At 36.4% G+C, this 23661-nt stretch overlaps 1 protein-coding gene across 1 annotated transcript in view; it reads right to left on the minus strand.

Moving 5' to 3' along the window:
* Positions 1-23661, minus strand: part of CCDC178 (coiled-coil domain containing 178) — a 207627-nt gene that overhangs the window by 22678 nt on the left and 161288 nt on the right. The window contains exon 19 of the mRNA XM_067292317.1: positions 1224-1358. Within this exon, the coding sequence (XP_067148418.1) occupies positions 1224-1358 (135 nt within the window). The remainder of the gene's footprint in view (positions 1-1223; positions 1359-23661) is intronic.

Raw genomic sequence — 23661 nt, forward strand, 5'->3', positions numbered from 1 at the left:
TTTAACAAATATGTGATAACACTGAAAAAGATTCCATAAAATTAAGAGAGTAGTTCAAATCATTAATAGAGGGGAAAATCTGACTATATATTTATTTTAATTAATTTTTCTTGACTTTTTGCTTTTAATATGATTTTGCTGGGATTTTCTAAATGTTTGATAGCAGTAGAACATATGTGGAAAGCTGGAGTTTTAAAATAAAAATCCTCTCTATCTCTCAGTGAGATTCTGAAAATAGAACATCACACCGATGCAGTTTAATGGAATTCTAAAAGTTATATTCAAGTTAGTTTTTACTTTTATGCATCAGCTATTAACTGTAAAGTGTAATTATGTAATATTAAAATTTAATAAAATTGTCTCCACTATTATAGAACAAAGCCTGACTGTTAAAAATTATGGATCAAGGTATGCATGAACATGCTGCACTAAAGCTGGATTAGCTACATAACTTTTTTTGCAAGGAATAAGTCTGAAGAAATTTTTCACTTAAGTCTTTTAAAAACTCTTCACAAATGCCATCTGGTTATGGCCATTAACTATGGGAAGAAATTGAAAGGAGTGGCTCTACAGAAATATTAATAACATACCATTACACGAGACAAAAAGAACAAGAACATTCAAACAGTATTATGTAGTAGTTATTTTTCCCAGCAAGTATAAACACTTACCTAGAGAACAACTCATAAACCGTAAAACAATACATCATTGGAAACCATTGCTAAATCTCATAACCCCCCAATGTTGCTCTTTTACAAAGAAGGGAAAGTTACCATATAACTGAGTTATGAAGGTATGACACTTCTAAACAATAGTCTCATGCTAAAGAAATTAAATACGAACACAGTGAAAATGACAATATTGTTTACCATGGAAATAATATTTGCACAAAACAGGACACAATAACATTTTCTGAAACAACTGAACAGCGATACTAATGCCTCTTTATGTTTCAAATGTTTATATCCAATGTATTTATAATAATCTTTTCAAAGGTTTGCGAGAAATAAATCTAATCTTCCTCCCCCCCTTTTTTTTTAAACTATGCATGGTATATGTGCTAACTTACTGAATTCATCCTTCATGCAATTCCAGTTTATTAAAGAGGTTAAAAATTTATAAAACTCTGATGGGATATGGTTTTAATGCTTCATCACACTACCCATCATTTGCTTTTCAATCTAGATCAGAATGATCTTTCCCACTTCCCTGCAATCACCTACCTGCACAGCTAATATTTTCTGAGCGTTCTCATGAGAGGCTGCCTGGAACTTCGCCAGCCCAGCCTGGCTGCGGAGGCCTCGCTGTCGGAAGTGCTCCGCCAGCGCCCTGCGCATCCTGCTCTGCAGCACCCACAGCTAAGGGGAGGGGGGCAAAAAAAAGGGGGGGGGAAGGAAAGGAGAGAAAAAAAGTCAGAGCAGGAGAGGAAATTAATGGCAGTGTTCAAGAAGAATGATGAAGGGAAATATAGAAAGCAGTCAATAGCCCATTCTGCACTGTACGGACCTGACAGGAATTTCACAGTCTCTTGATTTTTCAGCCCACTCATGTGCATTCATCAGAAACCAGTCACATCTGGCTGCCAGGATGGGGGGTTAATTTTCTCTAAATGCCTCAGCAGTTTTGTTCTAGCTGAGGCAAACTCTGTGACTGCAAAGCTGATGAGTAAAATATTTCTACTTCACCCAGTTTAACTCAAAACCGATAGCCTCAGGACATATTGAACCTTTCTTAAAAAAATAATCTTTGGAAGCTTTTTGAATGGCACATCAGGTCAGGCCAAAGTTTAAAATGCAAGTTTAAGACTTTGATGGACACAAGGGCTTTTTTCTCCTCTGTAAAGCTTATCATAGCTTGGCAATGTGTGCTTTAGAGCATGACAAAACTAAAGAGAATTAACTTAGCCATCAACTGCTCAGGGAGAACAATAACAGGAAAGAAATTTCCAGATAGAACTTCCTGTTAACCTACCTAGCTATAACCATGTGACACAAAAGCATCTAAGAGCACTAAATTACACCAAATGCAGCAGTTGAAAGCGACACTGCTTAAAAAAAGAATTTTATACATATGTATATAAATGATAACACTTATCATAGGAATTGTATTCATTACAAAGAATTCTAATTGAAATTATTCCAGTTAGAAATATTGACACAATGAGGTTTTGCTATTTATTAATAGCACAGGATTATTGTTACAGTCTACAGTTAAGACTTGTGTCAGTTTTTCATTACTCCACAAGTATTTACAACTCATAAACATGGTGTGGCAGGTCTCAGGCTAGAAGAAGAATGTTTCAATAAGATCTGAAAACCTACCAATACAAAATGTTGAAAATGACTGTGTGTTTTGGTAAATTCTGCAAACGTTTTTTCCTACTGTAGACTAGCTGTAATTTAGAAAATGGAAATTTAAGCTACCTAAATTGTTGCTTAGTGAAAACACAAGGTTTTGTGTTTCAGCAAGTTAATTATTTCAATAAATTTCATAGCTATTCTTAGCATGAGGCCTTCAAGAGTATGTCTGTCAACCAGCTTAACACAATAGATTGTACCATTCCTTTGGAAATATTACATTTCATTAAGGTCAATGCCACAGGTCAATAATTGGATCAGTTATAAAGAAGCTTTTACATGATAAGATATGACTGCTCTTTAGGAGCAAGCGCAGTGTACCAGGTGAAAAACACACTTTTTCAAAAGAATGTAGATTATAGTAATATCAAGTGAGCTACTACAGCCTAGAGAGTAATTAATGCATATCTTCAAAATTAATGGCTTGATTTTCAGAGATACTGAGTTTTCCTAAATCCCATTAGATTCTACGGAAGCTGCAAGTACTCTGCATCTTTGTAAATGAGACTGTAAAATATTAAAATTTATCTTCGTAGATAATTTTGAGTCATGTCCATGTATATTAAAAATAACATGGGGGAAGTTAGGTGAACTCACTGGGAAAATATAAAAATACCAGTCTCAATTGCAGCCAAAACCTGAAAACCAAATATGAATGTTTTCTAGCCTGAAGAAGTTTTTCTAAGTAGCACTGCTGCTTTTCTCCTATTTTAAGAAATCTTTTTTTCCTGAAATCCATCTCCAAATTTCTGTGGGTTTGCTGTTAATTCAACTATTTCCAAATCTCGGGTTATTTATACTATTCTGGAGTCTGAAAGAGAATGCAGGTGAGAGAGGAGCAACATAACAATACATGACATTTTAATAAAATAATCTGCTTCAGCTCAATAGAAAAACAAATTAAGTAGAAAACTGTCTTTGGATTATGAAAATTCTGATTTTTGTCGAAAGGTAAAATAATTGCAGGGTATATTGTCATGAGGAGGAAAATGGAGGTTGGCGAAGCCACATAAAAGGATTTGTTAGAAAATAGTGAAAGGAATTAGGAAAAAAAAAAGATTAAAGATATGTTTGGATATTGAGTTTTTTCCTTGAGACAATCAAAAAGATATTCAAAAGTTTTGATGTTCAACTATTTAAAAACTGCTATAATAAAGACAAGAACCAGAAACTGACATTTCATAATGGCTAGTGTCCAACCTCACTAATGTTTCTTGTTTCAAAGAACTGAATAAACACCTGCAAATTACCTTTCCATGCTAACTGTTGTTACTACTGTAAGTGTCCCTACATCTAGTGTATCTCATATTTCTAATACATTTTATTGTGCCTAGCATAATGGAGCCTAAACCTAATATTTATTAATGTTACAATATTAATGCCAGGTAAAATCAGAAATAAATGTCTATGTGGGAAAGTTACAGGTTGATCATATAATGTTACTTGAAAGCTTAGAATAAACTAATGGACTCACTAACCTAGGATGGGCCATGTAATTTCCTGAGTCTACTACAGGCCTATAGCTGAGGGAACCTTTTATAACAGAAAATTCCTGAGTAACCTAACGAAAGAGCACTTCTAGCCCAAAAGCAGCCTGTAAATTTCATTGGTTTTGCTCTTGACTCTCTATCTCTAAAGGCAGCCATACATTTCCCGTGGATCCCTTTCTGGGTCATACAGGCATACAGGTTTTAGCTTTTTCTTGTCTTTTTCTTTTTTATCATATATAGAAGCTTTAAAAGTAATGGCATGTACAAGTTGCATACATGACATTATTGCTAACTTTTTCATTCTTCATGGTTTTTTTTTGCCATTCTGCTACTTTGGGGTTTTACTGCCATTCTCCTTTATTTGTGTTGTGGTACCCCTCTGTGCCTCACAGCAGAGGTGGGCATATGGCTCTATATTTGTTTAATTGGTTGTTTATATATGATACTAATATCATCAATATACTCAATCAATACTCAACACATCAATATAATACCAGCATAATTTTGGGAAAAGGACGTGTCAACTAGCTACTGTTGTTATCTCACTAGAGGGGAAGCGTAGATTCTGATTTAGGGTATGCCAAACAAGGCACCTTCTCCTGTTCTCACCTTTATCAGTTTTTTGCTATAATAAATCAAGATACTTCATTAAATTCATGCCTGATTTGCAGTACTATGAGATTGAAATTAGGTTCATATTTTCATCTGTAATTTCTCATTTGAGGGATCAAACTAGGACCAAAAGCATATGATGCTATTTGAAACTGAGGGTCTATTCAAGCCTAACTCATTCTTCCACTGATATTGTTTCTAAGTCCTCATTAATTTATTATCACAATATTTGGATTCTCTCCACAGTAAACAAAAGGTAAATTGTAGTATGTGCCCCACTGATGTTCACAATCTAGCTGCCATAGGTAAAAATAGCAAAGACGACTCTGGGAGTACAGGCTTTAACTGTTGTTCACTACTAGAACTATTTACGGTCCTAGAAGGTTTGTACTCTGGTTATTACCATATAAATAAGCCTACATCATCACATACAGGCTGCTATTGTTATCTGCAGTAACAATATTGGGTTTGCACAGATATACTTGCATATACTACAACAGCACCTTCATCTTGTGGTGTTGTAATACCAGCACCACAGAACTTGGCCTCTAAGTTTGAGGAAGTTCTTTTAGATGAAGTGGCATGATTTGGTGGTACATTACGAAAATGAATGAAGGAATGAATGAAAGAAAGAATGAAAGAAAATCTCACATAGATGAAAGGAACTGTATTTTACTCAGACCAGAATGCTTTCTGATTTTGTTGCCAGGCAGATCACAGGAACCCAAATTTTTCACCTTTAATTAGGCAACCTAGCTGTGTAGGACCAGACCAAAGCAGATTATAGATTTATTTGACAATGGACACAAAACTAGGGATGTTTACTTGATTAAATATCAAATGGCATGTGGCACCATTCAGATTACCAAGTGAACAGCACAGAGAACTCGATCATGATGCTTTTTCAATGGTCAATGACATACTACTTGGACTGCTTCAATTACCAGTTCTGGCCAGTGACTATATACTAGCATTATACTGGATTATGATCACAAACCTAATTCTCCTCTCAGCTGTTTTTAATTAGTGAGACCCCAATGATTTGAATATAACTGCTCCTGATTTACACCTGAGAATATAAAGAGAGAATCAGACCGTCTATAAAAAAATTGGGTTTTATTTTCAGAAATTTTAATTACACATAAACCAAATATATTCTAAAGGTGTCTGATCCAGTAAAACTACAAGGTTCTGAATCACATAATATATAGTAGATATTATTACAGGTAGAACTATATGCTGCTTTTCTCAAAAGAATATTTTTAATTTTGCCAGATTTTAAGCATTTGATCTAAAAATGTACATGGCAGGTGTTCACCTCAGGCTGAATTTGTTTGGATAGCCCAAGCAGTTTGTTTTTTCTGTGAGGTATTCTAGGGAAAATACATTATTCTGCTCCTATTAAAAAATTATACTGATGTTTCCTCTACTAGATACAATGTCCAAAGGGGACATGAAATTTCAAAGGATGTGGCATTTTTAAGTGTTATGACTGCTTCATAAAAATCATCTGTGAAACTACAAGTCTTTGGAAAACTACTGACTGCATATAATCATGAGCAAATTTTTCCATTTTTAACAATTAAAATTTTTAAAAACATGGTCCACTGCAAGCTTCTCACTCCTCCTAGAGTTGACCAGATTGTTCATCAGCCTTGCCAAGCCAGTAAGAAAGCTTATCTCTGTATAGCTCTATATACTCTGTACATAAGCCATCTTCACAAAGCAATTTGTCACACATTAGACTGAGATAACAGCACTGAAACTTGATTTTCTCTCTAATGGCTGTTATTTTTGTCCAGGATGAGATTTGTCACTGACAATAGTGTGCCCATTTGTATTTTAGTGTTAAGATCCATTTACTGGTGCTCAGAAAAAATGGAGAAAAAAGCCATTGTGAAAATTGGAAGGTATCAAACTTCAAAGTCTGTGTTAAGAATGCCAACTTGTGATTAAGAAAACCAAGTGTTAATGAAAACTAATGTAATTCTAACAAGAGAAGTCTAATCTAGGCTTTGTGTAGCCATGTTAGGATACAGTAACATCAAAGAGAGATAACAAGGACATCCAAACCTAGATCATCAAAATGGAATATTAATTTCCTGTGCAATAATATTTTTCCAGCAAGAACCAGACTTTGCAAGTTTTCCGTCAGTACAAAGGAAACCAACTGAAAAGTGGGAAGGAAGCTTAGCCACATGGCTCAAGGAATGGAAATTTCTCTGATTAAAGAGACTTAGAGACATAGTCACTCTGAGCAAATGTTGATTTCACACCAAAAGCAAGCTAAGGAAACATAAATCGAGTTATTTTAATGAACTAGCTGCTGAAGCTGAAGTTGTAGCTACAGTAGGTAGTTATAGGCAGTTACTTCCCAAGTGAATAAAACCATTTGTGGATATTAAAATGAAGAAGAAATGGACTAAGTAGCAGCAAGAATGGAAAAATATCATCTCATCAGCTGAGGCAGATGACAGAAACAGATGGGCAGAGCATTTCAAAGTCTCACTAGACTCAGTCCACCATCAATATCATATTTTGATGAAATATTATGAACCTAAACCACTTATTAACAGTAACCAATTGAGATGTCAGCAATACATGCAGCAATCCAGAAGCTAAAAAATGTCAAGGCAGGTTTCAATGATCATATCACAGAGAAACAGAGTACTAGATTCCACCATTTTAACAAAACTGAATTATGCAGAGGAAAAAAAAAGAGCCCTGTCCTCCCTCCTGCAAGGGAAGTCTTCTACAGTGCAATATCACACAGGAGGTAAGATGAAGTTGGGCACAAATCTTAGTGAACAATAGGCTGGATTCAACTCAAGTGAACACGAATGAACCAGATATTCATAGTAAGGACCATCATAAAATAAAACACTAAATGCAGTACATCATCAGTTCTCAGAAACCACTGGAAAGCTTATATACAGTTGCGATGACATTCTAGGCACAAATCAGGTTCACATTGCGAAGAAGGCAGAGAATGATGGAAGACAAAATATAATGTAATGATTAAGGCCATTGAATAAAAATAACTCTGAAGATCTGATACATCTGTATCTCTGCAAAACTGTACCCCTGGCATGTTAAGCAAATCACTCAGACCCAAATTTTCGGAGATAATTGTGAATTTTGTGCTCCTTCTTTTTTGGGGGTGTACCCAACTCAGATCTTTAATTCCCAGAGCTGAGGAGCAATGACGCCTTCAACTGAAGAAAGTGGGAAGACTAGAAATCAGTGTGCCATGAGGTAGGGTATATTTCTGACATTACTATACTGAGGCTAGATCTGCTTTAGGCATCTGACTGCTATGTTAAGCAGCTAAAACATAGTTTTCCTATGGTTTTGGCACTACAGGAGCTAAGATTATTTCACTGCATTCTTTTATTAAAGCATGACATGGGCTTATATTCAGTGAATCTACTCATTTGATGCTACTCCTGACTGACATTGGTATAACTGATACAGAAACCTGACTTTCTAGATTCATCATAATATTATTTTGTAATTCTGCAGCAGTCTCTCTTAACATGATACATCAGTTTATTAAAAAATGTAGTATACAAGAATGAAACTTACACAGGAAGTATTAACTACTACTCACTGCTATCAGTAGTTACCTATGATTTTCATACCTAAGTGAATTGCTATTACATTTCAAAAAGGGAATAATAATAATATGTCACTTCTAAGTCTTCACTTTCTCTATTTTTGAATGATGCTAATCTTATATGAGAGGACCCAATGCCTGTGTCATATTAATTCAATAGTGCATTGTGAATGCTAAATTCTATGTAAATGATATAAGCCTTATCAGTTCCATTCATTGTTACAACTCAAACGACAATTACAACAACTCTACAGATTTTGGCACTGTAAGAATGGCAGATTTATTAGCAAAACCCAGTTAATATTTATCTTTTTATACTATTCAACTAACAAGTTATACCTGTACAATATACAAAGCTCCTAGGTAATGAGATATTTCTTTATTGTCAAATCTGTTCCACAGACTGCTGGTAAAGATTACATAGCTCATTTAAACAAAGCTCTTTTGTCAACAGACTGGATATACTTTAAAAATGAGTAAAAGCCTCATGAAAAAAACAAATCTCAGCTGATGTGCAAGTATACATGGAAAGATGCAGTTGTTTTTTGACCTTATTCCAGTTGTGAATGCTTTAGTGAGCAGACTAGCAACGTTAAATCACAAAAAAAAATTCCAAAATTGTAATTCAAGATACACTGAAAAACAAAATAAGAAAAGACTGAAAAAATCAGAGTACAATCTTTTACTAAAAATACTGGTTAAGGCAGACAAAAAGCATCTCCAGAGGAGAATAATTAAAGACTGGTATTACGATTTTTAACTGCTGTCAGGAAAAATAAGAAAAGGAGACAATAGATTTAGATCAGGGTATTTTCTGCTAATTTTGGCTACATGTTGTAGGCATTTTTTTCATTAATTTGAAAATGAAAAGCATTATTTCTATATAAAGCTCCCCAAAATGTAGCCTAGAGTTTGATTTACTGGATAGTTATATAATAGATGTGACACTACTCTTTCCTTGAAGACTTTTATACTTGCCAATTTCTACAGCTGTACAAGGGATGTATAGCTGTACTCATCCAGATGGCTCTCTATATCATTTAGTAACACTGATTATCAAATACTGCTATTTCATCTTCGGGAGCCTGAAGCAATAATGGAAACATCTTGAAAAGGTGCAGATAATTCCACTTACCCCAAACCAAAGGTTTTTATGGGCAACTAATCTTTTGCCTCCAAAGCTCTCATCTGCAGAAGCCCACAACTCTTCCCAACTATTATTTGGTATTTACACAAGGCCATTAGAGGAACATGTCAGACATCAAAAGCTGAAGTGCCAAAACCCTGAAAGCAAATAAGATTGCTTCAAAGAAATTCCTGACCCTGCCATTAATTTCTCCTGATACATGCAGCCATAATGTCTAATTATTCCTTTTATAGATTCTACTGTTTACACTGAAGAAAAGAAATTGCACAATAAAATACCATATATCATCCTCTGTCCCCTCCTAAAGGATTTCAGGAGTATAATTATTAGCATGTTATTCAAAAAGCAAACTAATACTCTTTTAACACTCAATGCTGTTGAGAATTTTTTTCATGAGTTTGTGATCCTAAAAATACAACTAGTAAACTAACTGATAATATGAATATGTGTCATCACCTTCCGAAACAAGGTAATAGTGAGGTATGAGATCAGCTTCATCTTTGTGAATGGTGAATTCATGCTTACATTGCTACAAGTTAAAATACACTAAGATTACTTACCGAAAAGTACTTAAGTTGTAGATCTAGCAGAACTGGGAAATAAATCTTTCTGACTGACTAACAAACATCAAACATTATAATAATAAACATTCATATTACACTGTTGCTTCTGATTCATATAAAAATATCTCCTCATCACTGCAAAGCAGTAAAATGAAATTCAAAATAGTATATTTTATTTTTTTTAGGTGACACATTTATTTGTCAATTATCCCCTATAACCTTATGACAGAGAAATCAAGGATCACAAATCAACTCCTTTTTGCTCTCTGGCCAAAAACCAGTCTGTTGTGATTAGATATAACTGCCGTTTCCTATGTGTTTCTAGGCCTTTGGCATCTGGCTAGGTGTTGATGAGCTCTGTTAGTTAATTGCCTATTCCTAGGTACCAGCTTTGTGTCTGTCTCCCTTCTGGGCAGTGTGACTATGCACCTCAATAGCCTAGGTGCCTCAGCAGTTGCATGTGATCCTGGCTGCTTGGATCAATTGCCCTCAGAATCCATTTAGCTCTGACAGAAGCTTGATTTCCACAGAATCACAGAACGGTTGAGGCTGGAAAGGCCTCTGGAGATCATCTAGTCCAACCCTCCTGCTCAAGCAGGGTCACCTAGAGCACATTGCCCAGGAACGTCTCCAGTCAGCTTCTGAATATCTCCAAGAATAGAGACTCTATAACCTCCTTGGGCAACCTGTTCCAGTGCTCTGTTACCCTCACAGTAAAGAAGTTTTTCTTTATGTTTAAATGGAGCTTCCTGTGTTTCAGTTTGTGCTTATTGCCTCTCATCCTGTCACTGGGCACCACTGAAAAGAGTCTGACTCCATCCTCTTTACACCCTCCCATCAGCTATTTCTACACATAAGATCCTCCCCTCAGCCTTCTCTTCTCCAGGCTAGACAGCCCCAGCTCTCAGCCTTTCCTCATATGAGATGCTGCAATACTTTAACCACCTTTGTGGTCCCTCCTGGACTGATACATTTGGTGTATTAGCCACTTCTCCCAGTTTTTTAATCCTGTAAGGTTTCAGTTAACCATTACAGGAATGACATGGCATTAGGTTGAACACATCCAGAATTTGTGGAGGAATCTCCTAAACAGGTTTGCACAAATACATCCCCCAACCAGTGTAAGCAGTATTCTGCCTAGCTAGCTTGAGTACTGAGAGGTAAGTGTGCTTCCTAGAAGGCAATTAATCAATCAGAAGAACAGCTGGCCAATTAAGATTTGCATAACTTCTTGCCAGATGTTACCTATATGCTGATGGCTGACTGCATCTTAGAGACACACATTGTTTCTCAACCCTTGGGGCTACTTTCATACCGTTAAATAAACAGAACTAGGAACCATTCTCCGGTACTAAGGCTAAACAGCACAGGCTAGCTTTGTTCACATGACATAGTGCTTCTTAGTCCCATGTAATAGACTCATTGCCCTAAGACACAAATAGTATTGGGGGTGGGGGGAGTGTTAACCTCTGAATGACAAACAGCGTGAAGGTTGTGTTTCAGCCTGTGTAGATGAAACTGAGTTAAGGGACTGCATACCCTTGGGTACAGCAAAGCCTCTTGGGATAGTGGTGGAATACTGTATTGTGCTGAGGTAACTGAAGCTGGTGCTGTCTCATCCATATTCCCTACTGGGAGCAGTCCCTGGTGCATGTTATACTTTGAATCATGCTAGGCATTCTCTTGGAAGAGAGAGATATTCTCTTGCTAGCTAGCACAAGCCAAAACAGAGCAGGGGACCATAAATAAGCAGAATGGAGGACTGTGGGAGTAGGTCAAGCCAGGTCCCTAGTCCTCTCTTATTTCGCATGTTAGATACAGCCTACATGGCCAAACAGTCTTCTGAGCTTTCTGTTAAAAGCATGTTGGAAAGGGCCAGCTGCACAGAGGTCCATGCTCTCCACAAATAATAAGAACTGTTGAGGGAGAGAATGGGGCAGGATGGGAGCAAGAAGGGGACACAAAGGCTGGAGGGAGTCCAACTTCAACAAGGAGGGGGAGGTAGGGAAAATATACGTGGTTGGAGGCTATTACAGTAGACCTGGCTAGGAGCTACACTGTGAAGGGAAAAAAGTATATCCCAAGACTGATAAACTGAAGTATTTAAGCCATCAGCTAACTTGAATTTGATATCTGTAGTGTAACCAAACACCCTTTTCTTCTCATCTAGCACCAGAGATACTAGATTTCAGAAATCTTATGAAAATTCTTCGACCTAGTCACCCTCTTCCTGACTTTGACTCTAGTCCTGATCTGCATCCTTAGGCCAGACAGCTGTTCCTTCTTACTTGGCCTGGAGGTCTACATATGGCAAAAGAATGGCCTTTCTTGCTTACTAAACATAAGCATCCTTTGAGGTTTACATAGTGTCAGATCCCATCACCACCACATCTACACATCAGCTTCTCAGTACAGTTATTTATGCCATATGAGTCTTGGTAGCATTATCACTGAGATTTTTGAGGAGTTATTTCACTCTCTGATCTGAGAACACAATACTCAAATCAGTAGTTCTTGTCAGGATTTGACTGTGTTTTCCCCCAACCTGGTCTTTACCCAGGATGGACATTACATCACAAAGTGAATATTTCAGGGAAGACAGAAACTGAAATGGTGCTCACAGTACAAAATGGAGTTTACAATTAGTTAGAGACTTAGCTTCATTTAGTCATAATAGGTATTGTATTAACTAGTCATTAAGATAACTGGAATAAAAAATTGTCCTCAAAAGTGCTTAGGGATTCAGCCACATTTCAGACTGGGAAGCACAGCGTGAATAGAAGAAAAAGGCTAAATGAAACCACACACTGTCATCCTTCAATAAGTTCTATAAGTCATTCTTATAAAAGTCCCAACGTACAAGAAATACCACAGTGCCACGTAAGGTCAGACAGTAGGTTAGCACATAATCCAAAGAAGTTTGGATGATATTCCAAAAGTACTAATTCACTGTACTTCCCTCTTCCAGTTCTAAGAAGAAGAAGAAAGAGGAATATGAATAAGAAGAACCAGAACAAAAAGAACAAGAATGAGAATAACATGAATAATAAGAAATAAGAAAGCATGTGTCTAAGAAGGCAAGATTGAGAATTCTCCACCCTGCAAGTGCAACTATATTTCCATCTGCTATCTAGAATATTTCCATCTCAACACTTAATAAAGAAACAAATATGAGGAAAGAATATTGTTGGAAAAAAAACCCCAAATACATTATTTGTAGTAAATATTTAAAGAAATGTATGAGTAAATATAAAAGTTTCTTAATTTCTGCTTTTCTACCTGCTGTACTACACTCTACATTGTCTTCCCCCCTTCAAATTTAGAGAGCTCAATCAGTAAGCAGATAGTCTGTTATTGCATTTCCAATCTGAACATCAAAACGTAGCTTGTGCCTCTTTATATGTGCATGGGCTTTGAGTAGGTCAGAATATTTGCAGTATCAGTGGAATACAGCAAAACTGTGAATGTAAACAAACTAAAACTGTTTTTCTTCAAGGAAACTATCACAGATAAGAGGACAGACTCAAATGAACCTGGACCACAGAGAACTTTGAGTGGTATGGCACACAAGGTGGCTAATAACAATATACTATGTACACTGCTAACCTATACTGGGTCAACCATAGCCAAGCAGGTTGCAACAGGGATGTTTTGTATTGCAGCCAAGGAAAGACTAATTTTTGCACTCCTGGACTTCATTACTGTCTTTAGTAGTCATGCAATTGCTCAAAATGTTCTTTAACAATTCGCCATGCTTTTACTTCTAAATTTTTCCTCAAGTTTAATCCTGTTGTTTCTGTGTGCATATTGTTTTCCCCTCACTTTTCCTTCTCGACAGCATCCAGACATTGACAGCCATCTATCAGATTGTAATGCTATTGTAAATAATTTATTATATTTTGTAATAAATTATAAATCAGCACTTTAATTGGCAATGTGATAAGGTCTCTGGTACAGACTCTTATAAAAACTTTAACCACAGAAGATTCTGATTCTTATCTTCTGCTGCTCACTTAAAATTTTTATGTAAAATCTAAATGACTTTTCATTTGCTGATACACTAAGAAGTTTCAAGTCACTTCATTAATTTCTAAAGGAAAAAATTACTTGTCTGCATTCCTGCTTTCTGAAAGTAGCAATTATAAGATTCTCCCTATTCATTTTTCACCTTGCAGGCACTCCCCCATGGTCCCCTAATCTGGAGGGCCTATAGAAGCATAACACAGTTTCCTTCCTCTCTGCACACCTCAGTTTCCAGCACAAGGAAAATCAGGGCCCTTGTACAGGTGATGTGCATGTCAGTCTTGTCCTGATGCTGAATGGGGAAATAGCCAAGCTGTGCATCCACAGAACAGAACTGGATGTGCCATAGAGTGCCTCTCTTCCAGAGCACAGATGCAGCCAGAAACATCCAAAGCTGAATCTTGTACTTCATGACATGCTTAAAGGAGAAGGGAAAGAGTATCAGTAAGCACTGCAGATTGCAACACTACTAAAGATGGCCAAATAGGACAATCATATTTTTAATTTATGAGATTAGTCAAAACCCAAAAGCAACAATACCAGTGAAATTAATAGCAACTAAAGTCAAATTTGCTCAGCAACTGTAATGGCCCCTGGGATTTCTCAATTTTACTTTGCAGCAATGAAACTGGAAGTCCTAAGAGTCCAGGCTCTAGCCCAGACAGATCCATGCCTCATCCCTTAGCACCACAACAGGGAGCCTATTAACACTGACAAGGCTGACTGCCTTGAAATTGCAGACTTTTAAAACACTGACATTCTTGGCCCCAGCGGCACAAGTCCTCTGGACCTGTGCCCCAGATTTAGGAGAACACCTTAGGACCTCCAGGGTTCAAGTATCTGGCTCTTGTGTAAGCCACTAGTGTGTAAGCCACCCACTACAGAACTGGGAGCTGAGTCCCCACAGGCTACCTAGACCTCAAGCAGCCTGTCTGGAGGAACCATGCTGGAGTCACAGACTCTAGTGAAATGCCGGTAACGTCGCATCCCTCTCAGACCGCAAGCAAGGCTGCACTGAAAACTTAATTTTTATTAATGAGAAGTTAATAGAATCAAAGATGTTAAATAAATTGTAACCTCATTTTTTGTGTCATTAATATTGCTGGCAGATTTTCATTTTCTTGTTACTGTCACTTAGTTCTATGTGTTTGTGGGACACAAGAATATGCACACCTTATATATGATATTATAAGAAAAGTTTTACATATATAAATTACAAAATTTATTATACAGGCATCTTATTTACAACTTGTTACATAGAAAACATTAAAATAAAAAGATTAGACAAAAATTGATGAACTCTACTTCCAAAGTCTTCTGTATTCAATAGAATATACCTTAAAATTTGTCTATATTCACTTTTCTTCTTAACAAGGATTATGAATGTGGAATCATCTTTTCCTAACTCGTGAAAAATTCTCCAGATTTGATGAAAATTCAAGCGTATAGGAAAACAAGGAAGTCATTACTATCATGTAAGCTTCAGATTGATTTTTGCTATGTTTGCCAAGTACTCTGGGATTTTTAATCCTTCTTTCAAATGCAGTTTGTATAAACTCTTTCAAATAGTAGTTTTCTTAGATAGATAGGGGCTGACAGCAATAATAACTAGGACAGAGAACACATATTTGGTCAAACTATTTCAGTGAGGAAATACTTAAACCATTAATGATTTGAGTCAGTGACTTTGGTAACCATGAGTTATTTGACAGGTTCCAGCTATCTTGATTTCCAAAATTCTTAACAGTTACAATTACACAAATGGATTCAGTATTTTGTTCTTGATTACCAGATAAATGAAAGATACAAAAAGGAGCCTTTATAATCACACACAATTAATTACCTTAAAAGAATAATAAAAAGGAAAGAGAAATGTTCAGAAGTTTGAAAAAGCCAGTTACAGTTGCTTTTGCAACGTTAAGACCCTCTACATTACGACACAGTCTTATTTATATGATTCATGGTCTTTTTCCTATCTTTTTCAAAGCAATGGCTGCACTCATTTTATGAATAGATCTACATGTGCGATGGAAAAGTATATTTCTGCAGGACTTCTCTTCATTTGTTTCTAAAGTCTGAAAGTGGGTAGTGATTGATAATATGGATTATAGGAGAAAAACAGATGAGATCATCCATTAAGGCTTTTCTCCTTAGGCATGCTTTAAGCATTGTTACATAATGCTGTATACTTTGTGAAGTCAAACACACATATGCCAAACTGAATTCCTAAAACTAATAGATATTTTTGATCTTTGTTATCTCATTCGGATGTCAGGAAAAGAAAATACTAAATCATTAATATTTACTAAGCTTTCAAATATGAAAAGACATCATGCAGCATCATGCTGACATCCACAAGAGACATGAGCAAGGTGAGGACTTTTAGATCCAAATAACAGAGATAATCCATATCAGACAGAGCTGAAAGGGAGTGAAGCACTACCCCAGAGTTTCATGGATTTTGCAGAGAGCAAAAGACAGCTAAAATTTAGGAATCTTTAATTCCATCTCAGTCTCTGAAAAGAGAGTGCCTTAACAGACAAAGGCTCTTCCATTTCTCCATGGACTGACTCATACTTACTGGAACATGCCAGTGTCTCCCTGTTCTACTCTTGTTTCTTCCAAATCACTGCCTGTTCATCCTGATCCTTTCTCCTCACCTTGCCACTGCCAGTCTCCATCCCACAAATATTGAATCTAATTCTACAAAGTCCTAATCTCACAATTCCTATATCCTGTAAAGGACAGACAAAAGTGTCTTAAATAACCTCAAACTGTGAATTAATAGTGGACTAAGGGGACTTTTATCCATACTAAGAGCATGTGTTGATATTAATAAATAAAGGATGACTCTGAAGCAAACTGTAGCACAGGACACCTGATCATCAGCACTGTTGTTAGTTCGCGGTCTGGGTTTATTTCAGACAATATTCCAACGTACTCCCTTCCAGACAAAGCCTACATATGAGTCACTCCAGGGGCTACTCCCAAAAGGGACCATAAACAAGGCTGCAACAGGTTTAGCTATCCCCACACCATAGTCTGCCAACACTACACCAGAAACCTGTATATTCCCTAACACCCTACATGTGTCATCATGCCACATCCCATGGCATGTTATAGAAACCTTCAGTTTAGAACTACTAAACAAAATCGCTCTGGTGGATTCACATGACTTCAGATACATGGAAATGAAATAGGCAAACAAAATTTTAAGCCTGTCTTAGGGCCACAGGGGCAATTCTGAGGCCCAAAGGAAAGAAATCCATGGCCAAGTGCTCTGCAGCGTGGACAAGCCAGCGCTACAGCCAAAGCAAGCCTAAGCACTGTGGAAACCAACAAGAAACACCGCTTGGGCTTGAGCCCAGGAACCTCTCCCTGGCCTTCTTTTATTTAGCCTTTTAGATGCATCAAAACTATCTGAAAAGCAATGCTGTTATTCTTCCTTGCAATGATAATACTGAAGAAAAGGAAAGTATCTAAAACAGAAGCTGTTTTCTATTTTTGGTGCTATTAGTCCCCTCTCCCCCCTTTAGTGCGTGTTTGTCTTCTACTTTTGAGGATGCAGGTTCAGCTTATAACAGTGGAAGTAACAATAGTTAAAGCTAACCTTAACCAGTTTTTCCTTTCCACAAAAGGGATAAGAAAGTGAAAGACTCATTCAGAGGTTTTGCTTTATACAGATTTCATGAGAGAAAGGAAGTGGAGATATGATTAATAGTAAAGCTTTACTTACTACACTACATTTCAAAATTTTTTTTCTCATATTTTCCTCTGTGATAGTATGTTAAAAAGTGTTTTTATAGTGATTGCTTGCTATAAAACCAAGGTGGCCAAATTTAAAAAATTCCCTGAATATATTCAGGACCCTGATTCCCTCATATTTCGTTTTACTGTCTCCTCCTGTACTGTCTTACATACCTGGGGACCACTGAAATTAACACAACACTTTCCTCACTCCAAGACCTCTGCTTTGCAGAGATTCTGTCTTAACAGAGATCTTCCTTAATACATTTGATCAGTCCCCTGCCCAGATGAATCTTTTTTTCCCTAAATTACTTTGTGACTTCCTGAAATGGGCATCGTCCTTGGCACCCTCTTAGTTCTGTTTCTCATGCCACAAGGGAAGAAGAGGCAACATGTACAACTATGGGAGAAAAGCAATGGATTTTTTGTAAAAAGCTGAACATTAATAATTATATAAATATCCTTTCTACTATGTTACATTTGTTTGTTGTTTTAAATCTGTGAAGGCTATTTTGTGAGTTTGCCTATAAAGTTAAAAAAAAAATAAATCGCACCAGTTGTTTCTATACAATGTCACTCTATATGATCTATGAGTCAGATCAAGTAATGGCAGTTAGGATTATCATGCTGAAAAAAGATCCTAAATGCTCCACATACACCTTGCTTTCTTTTGGAAGAAAATTTGGGCACATAAACAAAGAGGGAACCACAGTGTGCTTCAAAAGCTTCCCAATTTGGAAGATCAGGAGAGCAGGACTGCAGGGCACACAGCAGGTACACCTACCTTTTAGTGCAGACAGTTACTGTATCCTAGATAATGAAATTAGTGAGTCTGTTTCAAACTAAAGACTAGGTTCACTAGCATTCCAACTGTTTTTCACTCCTCTAATGCAAAATAACTGCTTGTTTTGCTGATCTATTTGGATGTTTTACACTACTCCAGAGTTCGGAAAAGCAGTAAAGAGCATCAGTAAATGTAGCTCTGTAAGTTCAATTTATTAAACCCCCATCCCCAACAGACTGAAATCACTTTTCTTTAATGTAACTTTAAGTATTTCATTTGAAAGTTGTAAAGGCCCTTTAGCACTGACCCCCTTCTGAGGTCAATCATATGCACTATCTAAAATAAAATATTACTATTTTTTTCTATTACCTGGAACACATGTATAGAGTAAAACCATCATGGGTCTCCAAATCAAGAATAAAAATACATCTTCAGCATCAAAAATGTTTCATCTAAGGCAACCACTTCAGTAAAAATATATAGTTCTTATCCTATAGGGAGGCTAGGCACCAGAAGTTGACATAACTCTGCATAGTCAGCTAGCATGCTACAGAAAGAAAAGAAGTGCAGAGATTTTCAATATATGCAGAAAACCCATATAAGTACAAAGCTTTGAACTTGTCCCATAGTCTAGGGAAACCCCTTTTTGGCAACTACAAAAAAGGTGAAAGATAGATAACTAAAAAGCTGCATATCTTCGGACATTAGAAGATTTATAATACAGAGTTCACTGGTACACAGCTGCTAAGAATGTAGAAAAAGTAGTTTATTATAACATATGATCTGATAAGTCTTGATTGTATAGTTCAAGACTTCATCTTACTTTCTAAGACCTAAAGACCCTCTTGATTTAGTTTACTCAATATTGTACATGTTTCATCAGTGGTTTGCAGCTGCAAGATACATCTCTTTCTTTGGGTAAAACAAAACAGAAAATGCAATACCTTTTCTTCCCAACACTGGAAAAGCACGGACTCACAGGTAGTAAAAAAGATAAGTAAAATGACAGTGTGATTGTACTGTGATTCTAAGTATAGATAAACGTAAGATTGTAAATACAATAACTGATAGTGAACATCTGTTTATAGTACTATTACATCTACTAATCTGATTATAATACTGTATGTAGGAAATGAAACAATTGCATTTGCACGCCTACAGCTCAAGTCTGTTTTATTTCCCGTGGATCATCTATGTATCTAGACAGGTGTGTTGACTTCAGGCTATTTTTACCACAAAACATCTGAAATCACAACTGTGAATCAGTTGTGCAGGTGAGAATTTTCCTGACAGAGTATTTACATTCAAATTTGAAAAGTCATCTACTTAAGGGAAAAGTATATTACTTAATGCATGACATGGCCATCATTTTCAGAGCTGACTTCCTAACTGGGACCCATATTTACAATTCTATCATCTTTCAGAAGGGCTGAGGTTTTTCAGTAATGTCGGGCTACTACTATCTAGGTACTTAAATATAAAGGTTAAGACACCTAACATTAAGCATTTGAGTTTGAAAGCCTTGCCCAACATCTAAAATAAATAGTATTGTGCCACAAACTGGCAAGAATAGGAACTGCAAGATCTCGAAATGGAAAGCTGCACCCATACTGTCTATCCACCCTGATGCTTCAAAAAGCTTAACTTGAAAACTCCTATCAACTCTTATACATATTAAGAAATTACTGCTTCACTGAGGGAGAACATGAAGTTCTTATACGCACAAAAATGAACTTCAGTTCAATATAACTTTACTTATCTGTCAGATTTTTAACAATTCCTTTGCATTTCTTCAGAAAAAAAACATTTTATAATGGGCTGCTGATCAGAACTGTTATTCTGATGGTGAAATCCCAAAGGGAAACATGTTTCAGATATGAAGTATTCCCTCCAGAGTCCCTGGCAGTCATAGAAAGAAGAACTTCTTGATGTATAAAGACAGTGTCACCATTGTCAGAGAATACTACAGCAGTAAATGAACCACAAATAAAAGCAACGTCTTTCTTCTTAGGAATCAAAATAGTTGATTTTGCACCTATAATCATTTTGGAGACTAAAACCCCAATGAAATCTTGCACACATTTTGAGAAAAAACATGTATCTGTAAGGTTTTTTTTAAATGTCCATATACTTCTACAATTACTCAAGTACATATTTACAGAAGGTAAGCTTGTACACAACATACAGAAAAATGTCTCCGTCAAGAAATCAAAATATAATTTTATAGAATGTGAAATACTGAACAGTTCACAGCCAACTTAACTTTTCCAACAAATGGAGTCATAAATGAAATTTTCTGTCCTTTGCTCTGAAGAATTAATTTTAAGGTATTCATATTTTTCTTCAAGTACATCTTAAGTCTCAATTAAACCACAAAAAGCTACAATAAAGTAACATTAAGAACCAACTTAAAACCATCATAGCAAGGAATTTCAGACTTAGGCTAAAAATTTTGTCTCACTCTTCATCTTTAAATCACTCTGTTGTGGTTAGGAATTGCATGGCTTGGAGAAGTGTGTGATTTTTCATACTGCACAGTACATATGTTCCAGTACTTAGGTTAAAGGAAAGTCAGAATTTTTAGCCTTAACTCTGAATTTCTTTACCTTTGAAAAGGCTTAACTCAAGCATCTATATTACTTTAACATGAGTTTTTACATTTAATTTTTTTAACTCTGGAGTATGAAAGTGGAATTCTGAAAGCTCATATTTTGCTGTGTACTTCAACAGCACTTTCTAAATTTAGAAGACTGAGCACCCCTTACTACATGAAACCTAATATATGCATTTTTAAGTAGCACTTATACATGAGTGGCTTAAATGTGGTAAAAAAGGCTTACACATTCTCAATATAAGTTACAAATTCAAACATTCAGGCATGAAAATCTTTTCCCTAAGTTGTTTTCAAGCTTCATCCTTTTTTCTGCAATAACTAAAGCAAAGCCACAGTAGCTGCAGCCATTTGCATCTAAGGAAGAGATGTTTTGCTTTGGTGATATAGTTAATGAGTCTAAAAATATTCAGTATAATAATTCTGTCAAAGCCCCCACAGTCTCCTCGATGAGCAGAAGCCTGCAGGATTCCAATGGGGAGCCAAGTAATGAGCTCTCAGCATTCGCTCCCACACCGTCCAGACGAAATATACTCAGGCCTCCATGGTTCCACATCATTAGCAACATGAAACAAAGACACATGCTTGACTTTAATAAGCGACTAAAGTTGCTGGCTTATTAGGCTGTCACTGCACATAAACTCTGTTTCAGTGTGACAAAACAGTTCCCTGCAAACAAAAAAAAGGAGGGGAGGACTGGCAAACAGAGTTTGGTATAATTTAAGGTAGTAAGTGATTGAATGGAGTTGAATGAAGGCACACGGGAAGTGATGGGTTTCTGACACTGGCTCTTGCGGGCATGCTGCAGACGGCAGTCTCCTGCTGGAGACGATGGTTACGGTGGGCTGCAGTGATCAGACTATGGGCATATATGACTGAGTTTTAGTTGATATTCCTGCAAGACAGGAAGTGAAGAAGCTTATTTCCCACTGGGAAAAGGTTCAGGCATGATTAACTTGGGCATGACCAAATAGGTCAATGATATGACAATGAGTGTCTAGCACAATAATTAAGTGGGAAAATGTGTGCGATTTGTTTCTTCTTGTTCTTCACATACCAATAATGCATTAGCAAGGATTCACTTAATCTCTTTCATTATATAAGAACTGACAGCATCACTTTATGATAGCCATCATTTGACTACATTCTTTTACATTATATTTATATTTTTAGCCAAATAGTTGCATTTAAGAATACTCTTCAGTGTTTAAACATTAATGTTTGAATTGCAAAGCTATTGAGAAGCTTTTTAAATGTTAATTACTGCAAAAACTATACCTACATAGACAGAAGAAAATATTTACATTTTAAAGAAGGGCGGCTTTTGATCTTAAGTAAAACTTAGCATTAGAGATGTGTGGGAAAGAATCCTTCTGTGCCACAATCTTTTCACACTTTTAAACATTATCTTTTTTCATATTAGGGTAATACTGAGATCTCTCAATTTTTCTTATGTGAAAAACTAGTTAGAGTGGCATTCACTTATGCCATATGAGTCAACCACCAGGTGGCTATGGCACTCGGCAGAAGGTGGAAGATCAAAGTTCAAGTTCTCTGCTCTGCTTTAATTCAGAGCAGGTATGAATTACAGAAGAGGGTGAGAAAAATCTACCCATACACATTCCTGGCTTTAGAAAATCAATCTGGGTTATCTGAGACTGATGTTGAAGCCACTGGTCCAAACTGGGTTCAAGCAAACCAATTTGAGTAGAAATTCTGACCTAGACCCTAACAGTTTTTTCTATTCAAGCTGATAAATAAAGTCCTATGAAGAATTCTGTTCTGAATTCTGCCATCTTTCAAGGAAAACAAAATCTCAATCAGCCATACTCAGCTTGTTTTAATATTTATTTCATCCAGAATACTTTTCACAAATGTCATTTGCTTTCTGAGATCATTCCCAGGGGATTTTGATGGTACTGATTTTGTAACACACTTTCAATAGGCAGCCATCTTCTTAAACAATATTATTGATGTGTTTATCTGTACAATGAAGAAGTTGGGCATGTTTAGGAGAATAATGTAATGATTATAGAGTTAACAAAGTCAAATATTTGTTGGGAGTTCTGTAATAGTTCTGATAATTTTCTCGTCTGGAAAATGTTGAAGAAGAAGGGGGTCATAGGCATTAGAATAACTCCTTTACTTTTCCAACAGAGTGATACAATTAAAAAAGAAATCTGAAGTGAAAGAAAGAACCTCACTGTTAGTTCAACAGGCTGATCCATCCGAATTTCCAGAGAAAAAATTAGGTTACCACTTGACAATGTGAATTTTAACACAAAAGCTGTGGTTAACCATGGCTTTCATAAATTAGGAAGCGCAAGGATCAAAAGCTAGCTGCCCAGAAAGTGAACAGAAACTATGAGCTCATATCCCGAATTACATTTCTTATCACTACTGAAGAAAAAGAGATAATACATAAAACAACAACAATGACGGAATACATTATAACAAAAAGTATAATCACTTGCTAATTTCAGACATACCACAGGATACTTAAACAGCTGGTAATATGTGTATAAAGCCACCTTCACCATGAAGCTCAAAGTGTTATTCTGGAACACAGCCAGGCTCAGCTCTACATTTACCAATATCAACAGCATCTGAGAGTTCACATGGCTATGGGATCATGAGTGCTGCAATGTGTGTACAGAGGACGTGCATCAAGCATTGCCCATCATTGCATGGAACAAATACATCTGGCTGCC

This window comes from Apteryx mantelli, chromosome 2 (genome assembly GCF_036417845.1).
Source record: "Apteryx mantelli isolate bAptMan1 chromosome 2, bAptMan1.hap1, whole genome shotgun sequence".
Taxonomy (NCBI): Eukaryota; Metazoa; Chordata; class Aves; order Apterygiformes; family Apterygidae; genus Apteryx; species Apteryx mantelli.